The sequence below is a fragment of the Protobothrops mucrosquamatus genome, unplaced genomic scaffold, assembly GCF_001527695.2.
Source record: "Protobothrops mucrosquamatus isolate PMUCROS unplaced genomic scaffold, P.Mucros_1.0 scaffold2697, whole genome shotgun sequence".
Taxonomy (NCBI): domain Eukaryota; kingdom Metazoa; phylum Chordata; class Lepidosauria; order Squamata; family Viperidae; genus Protobothrops; species Protobothrops mucrosquamatus.
In genome coordinates, this window is record NW_015388743.1 from 185,000 (window position 1) to 199,167 (window position 14,168).

The 14,168-nt window shown below is 34.4% G+C and overlaps 1 protein-coding gene across 1 annotated transcript in view; it reads right to left on the reverse strand.

Moving 5' to 3' along the window:
- Window positions 1-14,168, reverse strand: part of ALK (ALK receptor tyrosine kinase) — a 155,852-nt gene that overhangs the window by 27,349 nt on the left and 114,335 nt on the right. The window contains exons 11-14 of the mRNA XM_029286012.1: window positions 9,566-9,748; window positions 6,886-6,987; window positions 6,066-6,218; window positions 5,585-5,692 (exon numbers count right to left, since the gene is read on the reverse strand). Of these exons, the coding sequence (XP_029141845.1) occupies window positions 5,585-5,692; window positions 6,066-6,218; window positions 6,886-6,987; window positions 9,566-9,748 (546 nt within the window). The remainder of the gene's footprint in view (window positions 1-5,584; window positions 5,693-6,065; window positions 6,219-6,885; window positions 6,988-9,565; window positions 9,749-14,168) is intronic.

Consider the following 14,168-nt stretch of genomic DNA (forward strand, 5'->3'; position numbering starts at 1 on the left):
CGACTTACAACAGTTCATTTAGTGACCGTTCAAAGTAATAACAGCACTGAAAAATGTGACTTATGACCGTTTTTCACAATTACAACCTTTGTAGCATCCTCATGATCATGTGATCAAAATTCAGATGCTTGGCATATTTATGACTGTTGCTGTGCCCAAGGTCATGTGATCAACTTTTGTGACCTTCTGACAAGCAAAGTCAATGGGGAATCCAGGTTCACTTAACAACCAGGTTACTAACTTATCAATTGCAGTGATTCGCCTAACAATTGTGCCATAAAGGTCGTAAAATGGGTCAAAACTCACTTAACAAATGTCTCATGTAACCACAGAAATTTTGGGCTCAATTGTGGTCATAAGTTGAGGAGTACCTGTATGCAGTCCTGGAGTGCTTAGGACAAGATGATGCTGTCTGTCTGTCTTACAGTGCTGTTAAAAATGTTAATGCTTTTCATTCCCATTATTTAAAGATTATTCCCAAGATTATCTCAAAATTGCATTGGGCCCTGGATAGCTTTATATGTTTATCAGGCTAATAGGAGATATTAACTATCACTAAAATTCTAAACTTGATCTCTTCTGAATAATAAAAGAGCCTTTAAAAGATGCAAATCTGTTGCAGGATGAATAAACCATGTCCTTTCCTAAAAAACATTTTACCCTGCTGAAATGGTATTCCTGCTTCCTGAGAGCAGACAATATCTGCAAGGATTCGAACCCCATTCTACAATTTTCATAAGTATTTTCTCATCTGAACTTTGAGATGATTCATACATACAAAACAGAAACTAAGGACGTATGTGTAAAGAACGTTCATATTTTTTAATATTATATATTAGACCCCATTTTCATTGCTAGTTTTCCAATATTATTTTGCAAAGCTCTTAAGACTTTTTTTAAGGAAATAAATAACTTTATATGGACTTCAGACTTCAGCTAGTCTCTGTTCTAACCTTTCAAAATCCCGTGGGAGCAATACATGCTGTATATGGGGGTAGGAATGGTGGAGAGGTAGAGTGTAGATCAAAATTAATTGGACATGTAAAAAGTTACTTTAAAAGAGTAATTGGAACTGGGCACAAAATTTCCCACAGCACATTCTTGATTCTGGGAAGTTTAACCCTGTGCTGTATTGTAGATTTTGCTGCAGTGACATTATTTCTGTTTCAACAGATAAATTATTAGGTTATGTGCAAGATGTAGGACAGGATTTGAGAAACCAATTATAATTTCTCCCACACAGGATGATGGCTTTTAAAAGTCAAATAAAATATTCATTCAAAATCTTGTAATGAGAGTATAAGAAGTTAATGTCTTTGGGAAGTGAGGGGGAAGTAGCTAGAAAATATACCAATCTGCACACACACAATAGTGGGTTTTTTAATTTCTAAAAAGGTAATTAAAATGTATCTATTAATTATTGTATTTGCTCTGACTCCAGAAATTTACATCTAATCTATTGGCTGTTTGGAGAAGAAATAACTATCTAGCAGGTCACAGGCATGATCTAGTCCTGGAATCATATTCTGTGGTCCAAAGTAACAAGACCATGTTTTTCCAGGTTTGAATCTTGCCTCTCTAATGAATTCATAAGATGATCCTACTCAAATCTTTATTGCTTATTATCACCTTCCCAACCACAATAATAAGAATTACAGAGATGGCCAGTTCTGCATAATTTTATAAGGATCACAGTGAAGAATATATCTGAAGGGTTTTAAGACCGTTATTCACAATTTTATTGTCAACGATGCTGCTGCTGCTTCTATCCTACATTCCTAAAATTACTTTTTAGCTGACATGAAATCAGGAACATAGCTCATACATAAACACATCAAATAGCTTACTGAATGTATTGCATGAATAATATGGTGCCTGCCAAAGAAATAATGCATATGTTATCAGTCTCATTTAAAAGCCTGCTGACTATTGAATTTTCTATATATGACACCAGAAGAGCCATGGATCAGTGGTAGAACATATGCATTGTAAACAAGAAGTCCTGGATAGATAAGATAAGATAACCTTTATTGTCATTTTTATACTGTGGGCACAATGGCACACATCAAAAATGAAATTTAGTTGCCCGCTCTCAAAGTGAAACTCATACATGACACACACCTAAACATACTATGAACAACATATGTATAGACCCACATCCCTACATATATGTAGCAAATAAATATTAAATATTGTCCATCTTGAATATATAACGGAAGGAGGAAGCTTGAGAGTTCGCAAGGTTAATGCTGTATGGAATGAAACTCTGGCTGAATCTGGATGTTCTGCTTCGGATACCACGAAGTCTCCTTCCAGAAGGTAACAAGGAAAACAGGTTGTGAAGAGGGTGTGTAGTGTCCCAGATAATCTTACGGACCCTGCTCACTTAATCCATATGATTAAGAATTCCCTGATTATGTAAATAATTACATTGATACTTATAGTACTGATTTATTTCGGTATAAGGCAGCATCCTAGAATAAATGGCAAACATGGTTGAATCTTCCTGAAAACAATCTGCTTCTACTTATTTATTTATTTGTAAAATTCATTAGCCGCCTATCTTAGTGCACTGTAACTCTGAGCAGAGTTACAATATTAAAATATAGACCTGTATAAAACTGAATAATATAAATACAATATTATAAAAATCAACCCAGCTAAAAAGATGAGGAGAGAGGGAGTATAATGAGAAGGGGGGTGGAATTTATTGTGAAACCCCTCCATTGGAGCCCCTAGTCAACTGGCCGAGCCAGGTCTTTAAGCTCTTATGGAAGGTAAGGAGAGTTGGAGATGACCTCACTCTGGAGGGTAAGATGTTCCAAAGAGCAGATGCAATGGCATCTAACTTGCATCAATATTTAAGATAATTGAAATAAATACTTTTCATGTAATTTAGTCAATTAAGCAGCCTTCCCAACCTTGTGGCCATTGAAATGTATTAGGATCATAGTGACAGAAATATCACCAAGCATACCCATATTCCTAGTTTGCCTTGAGGGCACCAGGTTACACAGTTGATACATATCAGAAAATGTCTCTGCCTCCTCAAGTCCTGCTATGCTGCCCTATTGTGGTAGGGGCAGTGCTGTTTTGGTAAAAAAAAGAAAGAAAAAAAAAAGGTGCCGGAACTCACACACGTCATACAACCCGCCTTGCCTACCCTACAAGGTTCCATCCAAAAAAGGTGCCGGAACTCCGTTCTGGGCGTTCTATGACAAAAAAAAGCCCTGGGTAAGGGTATGTGTATATTCCAGGAAGGAATAAGCAGAGAACACCAGAAATGTATGCCAAGTGTATATATTTTCTCCCAGCAGATCACCCAAGCTATAAATATCATCCCATCTGACTAGTTAAATCAGGTTATGATTATTTAGTTACAATGGCAAAGGCATCCATTGCATACAGCGCAGGAGAAGGCTATTATAAACCACTCCTGTATTTGGTCAGTAAAATCATACAGATATACAAAATAAAATAACTTACAATATAGTGCCAAATGATGGGCCCCTCAAGTCAGCTGGTATTACTGATTAACAACTGAGAATCTTTCAGAGTAATAATGGTGCTTATGCAGTTATAGTAAAGCTTTAGGGATGTCTAGTTGCTGATGTTGCATGTAGAAAAATATCTGAAGCTGCAAATGTGAAATCACAGTGGAATTGTGGAATGTAAGGAAGTTGAATGTGGGAAAACTCTGCACAAAGGAAGATGAAATGAATCTATCAGAGACTGTCATCTTAGGTGTTAACTAATTGAAATGGATTGTAACTGGATACTTTCGGTCAGAAGTTAATATTGTTTATTTCTCAGGATATGAAAAACAAAGAAGGATCAGCACCACTTTCATGGTCCAGAAAGATATAACAAAGGCAGTACATGGTACAATGCAGTCAATGCCCAAATAATATCAATTAGATTTGGCATATATTGATTATCCACGTTTATGCCCCAACCACTGATGCAGAAGAAGAGGAGGTTGATGAATTCTATGGTCAAGTTTAAGCTAGAATCAACAGAACATATGCAAGCAAGATGTCTCCTTATGGTTGGAGACTGAAATCCAAAGTTAGAAATAGTAAGGAAGAAAACATAGTTGGACTATATAGCCTAGGAAACAGACAAAAAGTAGGAGAATGACTTATCAGTCTGACTTATTAGTTTCTTTATTGCTAACAGTTCTTGAAACAACCAAAATAATGCTTACATACATGACCGTCACCAGATGGACTATACAAAAATCTGATTATATTATTAATACAAAGAGATAGAAAGACTCAGTTATAATAGCAATGTTGTGGCTAGGAACTAACTGAGAAACATGTGGGTGTTCCAAGTCAAGATAAAGTAGTAGAACAAAGCCAGACAGTTTCCATGATATGAGCTTGACTAAGATACTCACCATTTTCAAGGAGAACAACAGGAAGCGTTTTGTAGTCCTGAACCTCATTGATAGGAAACCTCATTGATAGGAACTATGGAATGAAATCAAAGCAGTTATTAAGGATGAACGAGAGACTGCCAAAGATCAAGAAACAGAAGAAAGCATACAGCATGTCAGAACAGACAATGGGAATTGCCAAGGAGAAAAGAGAAGCCAAAGACAAGAAAGACAAAAATCTTAGAAAGGAAAAAAGAATTTCAGAGTGCTGTTATAAGAAGTAAGAAACAGTATTACAATGTCATCTGTAAAGACATTCAAGATGGAAACAGACATGGAAAAACAAGAAAAGTCTTCCAAAAGATCTCCAAACTCAGAAGGTTCCAACTTGGAATTGGTACACTAAAGGATACCAATGGACAGATTGGTAATTGTTCTAAATTAGATCAAACAAAGATGAAAGGTGTTTACTGAAATTCTGTACAGTAAAGATATCAATATCCAAGATATATTAGAAGATATTCCTTTTTTTACCTCTAGCACTAGAAGATGATGCTAGATCAGAATCCCAGTCATTAACAAGGTAGAAGGCTAAAGGAATTGATAGAATATCTATAAAAAATATGGCAAGCAATGGAAGAAAAACCAGTAAAGGTTCTGACTTAATTATGCCAGCAAATGTGGACAATGACACAGTAGGCAACAGATTGGAAGAGGTCAGTCTATATACAATACCAGAGAAAGAAGACTTAACAGAGTGCAGGCTATTATACAATATTTTACAGAATTGAACTGTGTAAAAGTAGAATGGAAAGAGCATTGACACTTTAAAATTTTGATGTTGGAGAAGACACTTGAAAATATCACAGATAGCAAAGAAAACGAACAAATGAACCATAGAAAAACTCAATGTAAAATTCTTGCTTGAGATAAAAATGTCTAGCCTCAAATTACATATTGTGAATGTGCTATGCTAAGTCTCCCTTGAGTAGCCCATAATCTTGGGAAAAGAAGAAAAGAGAAGTTGATGTCCAGCAGAAAGATGGATGGACTAATTACAGTGGCAGATCATCCTGGAGAAGATTGTTGTCACTAAGAGTCAACACCAACTTGATGGCACATAATCAATCAATCAGTCAGTCAGTCAGTCAGTCAATGAGTTATGTGGGTAATTTATATGTTGGGAGTGAACAAAGAACTCACCTATCATAATCCCTGAGAAGGCTAGAATAAGACCAGCAACCAGAGCTGAAGTCACTACTGACAAGACCAAAGAAAGAGGAGGATTCTTGGTGGGCAGGATCAGTTCATCTGGAATATAAACATGACAACACATTAGTTGTTTTCTACTTTTCTTCCTGTTATTTTCCCATTCAAACAATGTTTGCACATTATTTGTAGGAAACCATGGACCCACATATTTTTGGACTAGTTAAAAAAGATATCTTGGATGTGCACATTTAAAAATGTAGTGCCATGTGGAGGTAGGTATCTAAATATTTGCCAGAGATCTAGAATTAGTATCATTGCACAAATGATCAATTAAACTTCCACAATGAGCTGCCCTAAAAATTGGTTTTGCCACTGTAATTGGAATCCAAAATCAGCAATGGGTTCTGGTTGGGTGTAGTCCAACATAGTCAGAGAGCAAAAGATTAACGTCTGTTCATATGCAATGTCTTACCTATGCAAGAGACACCATCATTAGCCAACACATATCCATAGCCACAAATGCAAACAATTTCCTGAGTCTTCAAATCTGCGTGGCACATATCATGATCACAATGACTGCAGTTCAAATATAGCTTAATGCTGACTTCACCATGCCCCTCTGACACTAGAGAGTAGATGAAAGAATTATTGATTTGTATAATACCTATAGGTCAAAGATTCGTAACACTAAACAAAAAACCAGTAAGTAGAATAATTGTAAAACTACCAACAAAACCGATAGGGTCGTTATTTAGTTATTAGTTAGTTATTGGAAGTGGCAGGGTGGTGGTGGTAAGCAGGAATAGCTGCCCTGTATTTTCAGTTGTAGTATAATATTACTATTTGCACATACTTCCTCATGATTAATGCCCAAATTATATTTGCATGTGATTCTTTTGTCTACAGATTTTGCTACAAATGAACCTATAAAGAAGAGGAAATGCAAAATTACTCCCAATCCCTTTTCCCACCTTTACTGGAAGATACTTGGTTTGAATTGCTCCAGATTCTACCAATCTCTGTTGCAGATAACTCTCCCAGCATGCCATTGCCCCAGTTATGTTAGAACTATAGTTCTAATTGCTGGGCATAATAATTCAGTATTAGGGGAATTGTAGTCAAAACATCTGGAGAGCTTTAGAAAAGATTGTTCTCTAGAAATGTAGAACTTAATACCTTCCTAAGACATCTTTACAATGCCTAATTTAAAGTGGAATGTTTTTAAGCTGTTTCAGAAGACATACTGGTGATATTCTATCTGTATATGTGATAAAATAAATAACTGAAAATACCTTTTAAAGCAGGAGTAAAGAGTGAACCATACTGGCTATTAATAAAGGATACACCATCCTCTCCATCCATCTCTGGGTCATTTTGTTCTGCTGCATTGCCACCTACAGAAATGGAAAACATCTTAAATATTTTTGGATGGATTTCACTAATGCACATCAAAGAGCAACAAAATTTCTTGTGGCACCTTAAGATTAAATAATATATTGTAACATAATTTAGTGTGTGGGCTCTGTGTGGGTAGTCTGATATAAATACATCTTCATGAATGTTGAAAAAATACAACTCACCATTTTTTGGAATAATGAGGCCAAAAGGCCAATTAGTACCAGAGATAAAAATATATTTTGAATGCAAATGAATATAGAATTAAATCCAATTGATATAATGGTTCAATGGCATAATAATAACAGATCACTAGATGCCATAAGTTACCACATATTAAAAATGATATCACTCAGAAAAAAAGTCAAGGGATGTTTTGACAATTCACTTTGGTTATTCCAATTTCAATTAAGATGATCATATTAAGTAACCTCTTGTGATCAGGAATTCTAAGTACATGAAGGTTTGCAAGTTCCCTCTCCAGTGACAGAGAAATGAGGTCAAGGCCTCTGTGTAACTCTCTTTTGATTGTTCACTTTGAATACTCAGTGAAGGATCATTTTGGTCTACCATACATTTATAAAATTCTTGTACTTAATAAACATAGATATGGCAAATTGGAATGCATAAATGTATAAATTCAGCTTTATAGACTTGGAGCCCTATAAAATGTAGAGCAGTTTGTATACTATAGAAAGTACTTATCCATTTTGAAGAATTTGTTTATACTTCAAACATGCTTTGCCTATTCATCACCAGTGGGGATAGATCTGATTAAGTGGTCTGACCTTCTAAACGTTATGCCACAATACATCTTTCAGGTGACACAAAACATTTTTTCATGCCACGTGGCTACCTTTTTCATATTTGTCAAATGCAGGTAAATAAATTATACCAGTGATCAACACTATAAAATAAAAAGCATCTAACAAAGAAAAAATCATTCATCTGACAAAATATCCAATAAATTCTATATGGTTGCAGCTTAATGGTTTTTTAAGCTTCTAACATTCAGCATCTCGGTTTAACAAGTCTTTTGAGTTATTAATGAAGTAAATGAATGTTACGGCCAAGTCCCAGCCACAAAAACGACAAATTAGAAAAAAAGGCATAACATAATCTCTATATAGCCGTTTGAATGATATGCAAAAGTTATGCTATACACAGCAAATAGTAATAATTAGATAACTATTCTTTTAATAGTTTATTCAATCTACAACAATCTCTCCAGTATGGAAAAATATGGATAAATAAGATCAGTGGTGGGATTCAGATAATTTGTACCAGTTTGGCAGAACCGATAGCTAATTTTTTGTTGCCCAGGACTAGAATGGATTTCTGGAAGTGGCATCCACACAGAGAACTGGTTGTTCACATATTTGAATCCCATCACTGAATAAGATCATTCTGAAATGGTAGCCATTGTTAAACTGGGTTAAGAAACTGTGCATTCATTTCTCATTATCTATTTTATTCTTGTTCAAGCCAATCAATCTACCAACCAAACATTCAACCAATCCCAGTTCTCTTTCAAGAATAGAATACATAACTAAATCATTGGTAAATTTAAATATTCATACAGGAGACATCATTCTATTTTTTTCCCAAAAGAAAGTATGTACATATGAGAGAGTGTTGATAAATCTTTTGGGTTGTAACATCTCTCCTGATTATAGGCAATCCACCACATCCATACCACTAAATGGTTTGTTTGATTTGTTTTTTTGTAACATTAAGGAACAAAAAGCAAATGTCACCATCTTTTAAACATTTGGAGCAGAATCTTGAAGGTTGATGGCATGTCCTCATGAGAACTTTCTTTTCACCAAATAGGGTGCATTTGAATACTTCTGTCAAATGTTCTGCTACATTGGCTGTGCCACAGATTTCGATTTGTACTAATGCCAAGGGGTATTTTAGCAGTTTGATACAGATACTAGTAGTGTAATTTGCAGAAATTTGATGTCACAAAGTAATGCCAAATAAATGTCTTTCTCCCAATCCAAACCATGGGGATATACACCAGCCTTCATAATGTACACATAAAAGCTGATTTTTCTTTGGGCTGCTTTTTATTAAAATATATTTGACATTATTCATATAGTATTAAAAGGCAATATATATACAGGGGTCAAGAAGTCTGCATACAATTTTTCCAAGTCAATGTTTGTCAGTACAGATCCTAACAATGTACAGTTGAAATCAATCAGCTATAATTTCTTGTAGATTTCCATTTTTTTCCAATGTTCATTGCACAATTTGAAATCGGAAGCATCTTAGTGTCAAGCTGTGAAAAGTGACATCCTTTTGCCTTTGGGAAAACAGAAGTTTGTCACAGCTGTCCTTCTTCCCTTTTAGCCAAGGTTATCTACAGAATTTAAAATCCAGCAATGGATAAATTGGTATAATACAACCACGCAGATCCTTGGACACCCGGTATAAATATGCAATATTACGAAAAAATTAATATACAGACATGTCAGTTTAAATATAGATATGTCAATTATAGGAAAAGATTTTGCTGAGTATTAGCACTAAGAGAGGGAAAGGGACACCTTGAACACAAAGCCACTTTACCTATATATCCTCCGCCTCCTCCACCTGAGGAGCACCCCCCTCCACCCCCTCCGAAACCCCCTCTTGTCTCCCACCCCCACTTCTTCATGGCCTGGGGGCAGGATTTTCCTCCGGTAGCGCCTTCCAGCAAGGATTTTCCCGACCAGAGGAAGGAAGTGTTATCATTCCAGCCGCCTCCACCACCTGCAGTTCAACAGAAGGAAAAATAACTTGCATAAGTATTTCTTACAGTCCCCCAGAAGGCACAGAGCAGCAGGATAAAATCAAGCTTCCTGTATGAAGTGTTTGTACAGGTTTCCTAAGAAAGGCTAAACATGTCCTTGGGCTTTGTATGCAGGCTTGCACTTATACATTTGACAATTCTCTTAAGACAACAAAACCTTGACTCTTAAACCTAATTCTGTTCATCTAGAGTACAGATTACAAAGCAGTCCTATGATATACACAAACTGGAAGAAGTCTATATGATGTTACTGAGCCAGTTAGATTCATGGAGTATGGACCTGTCTATAAATATATCCATTCAAATAATTTATATCTTATTGGTATGTGAGAAATAAATACCTTCTAATTAGGGTTTAAGTACATGTAAAATATTAAATCTAAGTAAAACACGTTTGCCTTGTTGGACCAAAGCTACTGGTGTGTGTGTGTGTGTGTGTGTGTTATGTTCCTTGGTATGTAATAATCAATATGAGGAAACTTATAACATCTCCTGTTCCCAGCATACATGTATAGTTGGTGAATTTGGAAATAGGACTTTCAAGGGAGAAAAAATAGGGTGCCAAAATTCAGGTTTTCCATTCAGATGAACCAGGATTCAGTGCTTGCCACTTCCAAGTAAAAGAGCAGATAACCACTAATGGGAACTTCTTGAAAGCCAGCACCAGACGGNATTGTCTGAGAATCTATGTCTTGAGATTTAGGACTATACTAAGTTTAAGAAATTAAGAAACTGTGGGATTTTATGTTTATAGCAAAGTTTCTGAATGTTTTTCATTTCAAAATTATGATGCCACCAATTTTGAGCAACTCTGTGCTGCCAAAAAAAAGGGCTACATGTAGGAACTCAAATTGCTGCCCCCTAGACAATTTGGACAAACAACCTGTTCTAATATCTAGTAGATTCCTTGTCCCTAAATTGTACAATAGAATTAAGCATAGTGTAGGTTAGAGGCAGCCCAGAACAAATGAGCTATCTGTAATAATTTAATGCTTTCCCTATGCTCTTTATATTTCCTCTTGCCTAAGGTGAATGAGTGATAAAAAAAATATCATTTTTGTTCCTCTATAGGTCTTATTCAAGATAATAAAAGAACGTTTCCTATAGAAATGCTTTCAAAGGAGAAGAGAATTTGGGAGAAATGCTCATGAGCCAAGTGTGATTTTTTTTAGGACTTCTTTTGTTGTTAAGGTGGTTAAGGTTTATGTGGGAATGACTTCAGGGTCCTGAAATTTCCAGGAAGTTTGCTTCACTTAAATCCCAAAGCAAATGATCATGCTTTTTCTAGTGAACTTTTTCACTCCTGTCACTGTTGAAGAGGTGTTGAGAAATTAAGAAACTGGAGGATTTTTCATTCCCTGAAATTATGATCAGTCATATGAGTTATCTAAAATTTGATAGAGAACACTGAAAGGTATTTTTGTATTTTTTTTCCCTGTTGGCTATAAATACAAATCTCTTCTTTTTTCTCACATACACACAGAAGAGAAAATTATCAACAATTTCAGTGTCAACAAGCTATTGTAATCCTAACAAAATGGGAAAATGCGCATTGTATAAAGTTATATTTTTTTCTCTCCCTACTTTACCTGACATTTGGACTTGTCTTCCTTTGTTTTAAATATAGTACATTTTAAAGCTCCTAACCCTTGTAACTTATTTTCTGTTTTTTGGTGGTACTTAGTCCCGCATTATGGGTTTTTAATTACACTTTTGTATCTGTTCACTCCTGCTGTTTTATTACTCTCTATTGTTATCCCTTGTTTTTAGCCCATTTCATTTGTTTCCATGTCAATGTATTTTTATGCAAATGATTTAGAAATAACAATTTACACATTGTTTTAAAAATGTTTGTGCAAGCTGACATTGGAAAAACAAATAATGTGAAATATGGCATTAGAAATTAAAATAAGTAACAAAACATCACACACTGATGCTCTGAAACATTATCACAATCTGATCTGTCAAAGGCTTACAAGAACAGCTGTCATGATATTTATAGAGAGGCAAACACTTGGGCTTAAGGTATTCTGGAAATACAATTAAATACATCTAGTGGGGCACTGGATTAGTACAAAGCAGACTTAAAGTCATAAAACCTGTTTCTAACTGCATTCCTGTGAAATAATTATATGTCATTCAGCAGTAACTTTGACAAGAGATGCAGAACATAAATTTAATAAATATCATTGCAGTTTCTTTTAAAAAACAAACAAACAAACTGCTTAACAGGGAACAGACATTGCACAACAGAGTTTTGCCTATTTTTCTAGCAGTATCATGTTTATATTTCTTTCAGCCTTTCCTCTTTGGGGTTGCTATTATTATTATGGTTCATCGCACAGTCAGCCAGATGTTCAAACTGGATTTGGCATTTTTAATCAATCTATTGAGTCCTTCCCAAGGACCTGGAATAGGCAAATGTTGATGTTTGATGGTGTTAAAGGTATCATCACAAGATGTAAGATGAGATTCTGAGTAAATCCGCCTTTTGCAATTATTATTATTATGTTTGGTTGCAAAGTCAGCCAGAGGTTTAGACTGGATTTGGCAATTTTGTCCACCTAAAGAATCCTTCTCAAGATGTTGTTTGATGGTGTTAAAGGTTAGGGTTAGGTTCTTTGTCTACTATTCTACTATCCCCTGGTATTGCTACATCAATTATCCACACTTTCTTATTTTCAAACACTGCTAAATCTGTGTTATAAGCCAAGAGTTTATCAGTTTGCACAATATTTTGACCTGCTCATTTTCAACTACTTTTCCAATTCTATGATCCCAACAATTTTTCAGTATTGGGCTCATGATAATTTTTACAGGTGTTCCAATGAATTATTTTTGGCAACTGCATCATGTCATTGTTTATTGTTTATAGTTTGTGCATCTTCTTGCACAAGCTGAATATGTGATTTACTGTTTCCTCTGCTTCTTTGCACAATCTGCATTTTGAATCATTTGACAATTTTAAAGTTCTAGCCTTAATTGCATTAGTACAAATAGCTTGGTCTTGACCAACTAAAGTCTAGCTTTCACTATCTTTTTTTAATGTTCCAACTGTAAGCTATTGCCAGGTTTTATCTTTTATCTACTTTGCATTCCAGTCTTTTGTAGAAATTGACTATGCAATGTTTTTCCCTTGCCAGAGTTCTGTGAATATTTTTATTACACTATTTCAATATTCATATTTTGATTTTGCATATTCAGCAAGTTCCAACTTTTAACTTGCATCAGTGCTTGTTCTTGGCTGCCTTTCACATAGTCAGCTGATGTATACTTTTCTTCTTTGACAGTTTGCTGCCTTGAAATAGACCTCTGCCTCCATTTCTTTTTTTTGTAATATATTTTATTGATTTTTTAAAAAACATAAATCAGTTAATAATTGGTGAACAGTGTGTTGTCTGGGTTACATTTGTAAAACAATCACTAACAACTGATTTCTATAATCCATAATTCACATAATAGTTTTAGTTGATTTCCTCTTTTCCCAAAATATCCTCTTTTGCAAACATTGAGTTAATACAATTCTTATTGTTTTGATAGACAACAATTAAATATATATTTTCCCAATAGTCCTAAAAATAATAGTCACATCAATATAATATTTCTTTTCTATCCAATCATTCTGATTGCCTTATCATAGATCCTGTTACAGTCCTTATTTTAATTTGTTTCTCCCACCAAATTCTAGATATTCTTACTGGTTAAAATTTTCTCAAAAATTAATTACATTTAAGAATTTAACTATTTTTCCATATGAACCATCTCACACTTTTACATTTCTTAAGGAATAGATAAAACAGTAGAAAAAAAGAAAGAAAAGCAGGAGTAAAGAAACATAAAAAATAACATACTACTTAAAATATATATCCCTCCTAAGCTAATATGTATTTATTTCCTAAATTTCTTATTCTTTTTAACCATAATTAAAATATGTTTAATCTTTAAACATTTCATTTAATACATCTAGTCATCTATCCTTTAACTCTTATTCAAAACATTTTTATCCATTATAATTTTCCTAAATTCAATCATATTTAAATATTTAAAACATTTCTTTTATCTAAGTCATTTCAACTTTTTTATATTACTCATATCAAGAAAGAGAACAAAAAAAGGGGGGAAAGCACACTATATTATATTTAGAGAATTCATCCCTCTTAGAGTGACATATATATTCCAAAACTTTTCTATTTCTTTAACCATATTCAAACAAATGTTTCTTTTTAAAGTATTCTCTCTGGTAAATCCCATCATCTATTTTCTTAGTTTCCACTTTAGTCTTTTTCTTTTGCCCAGTGTCTTTCTTAATCAATGTCTTTGCTGAATCAAAAAGTTTTTTCCGTATGTTTGTAAATGTTGCTGTAGATATAAAAAGTAAAT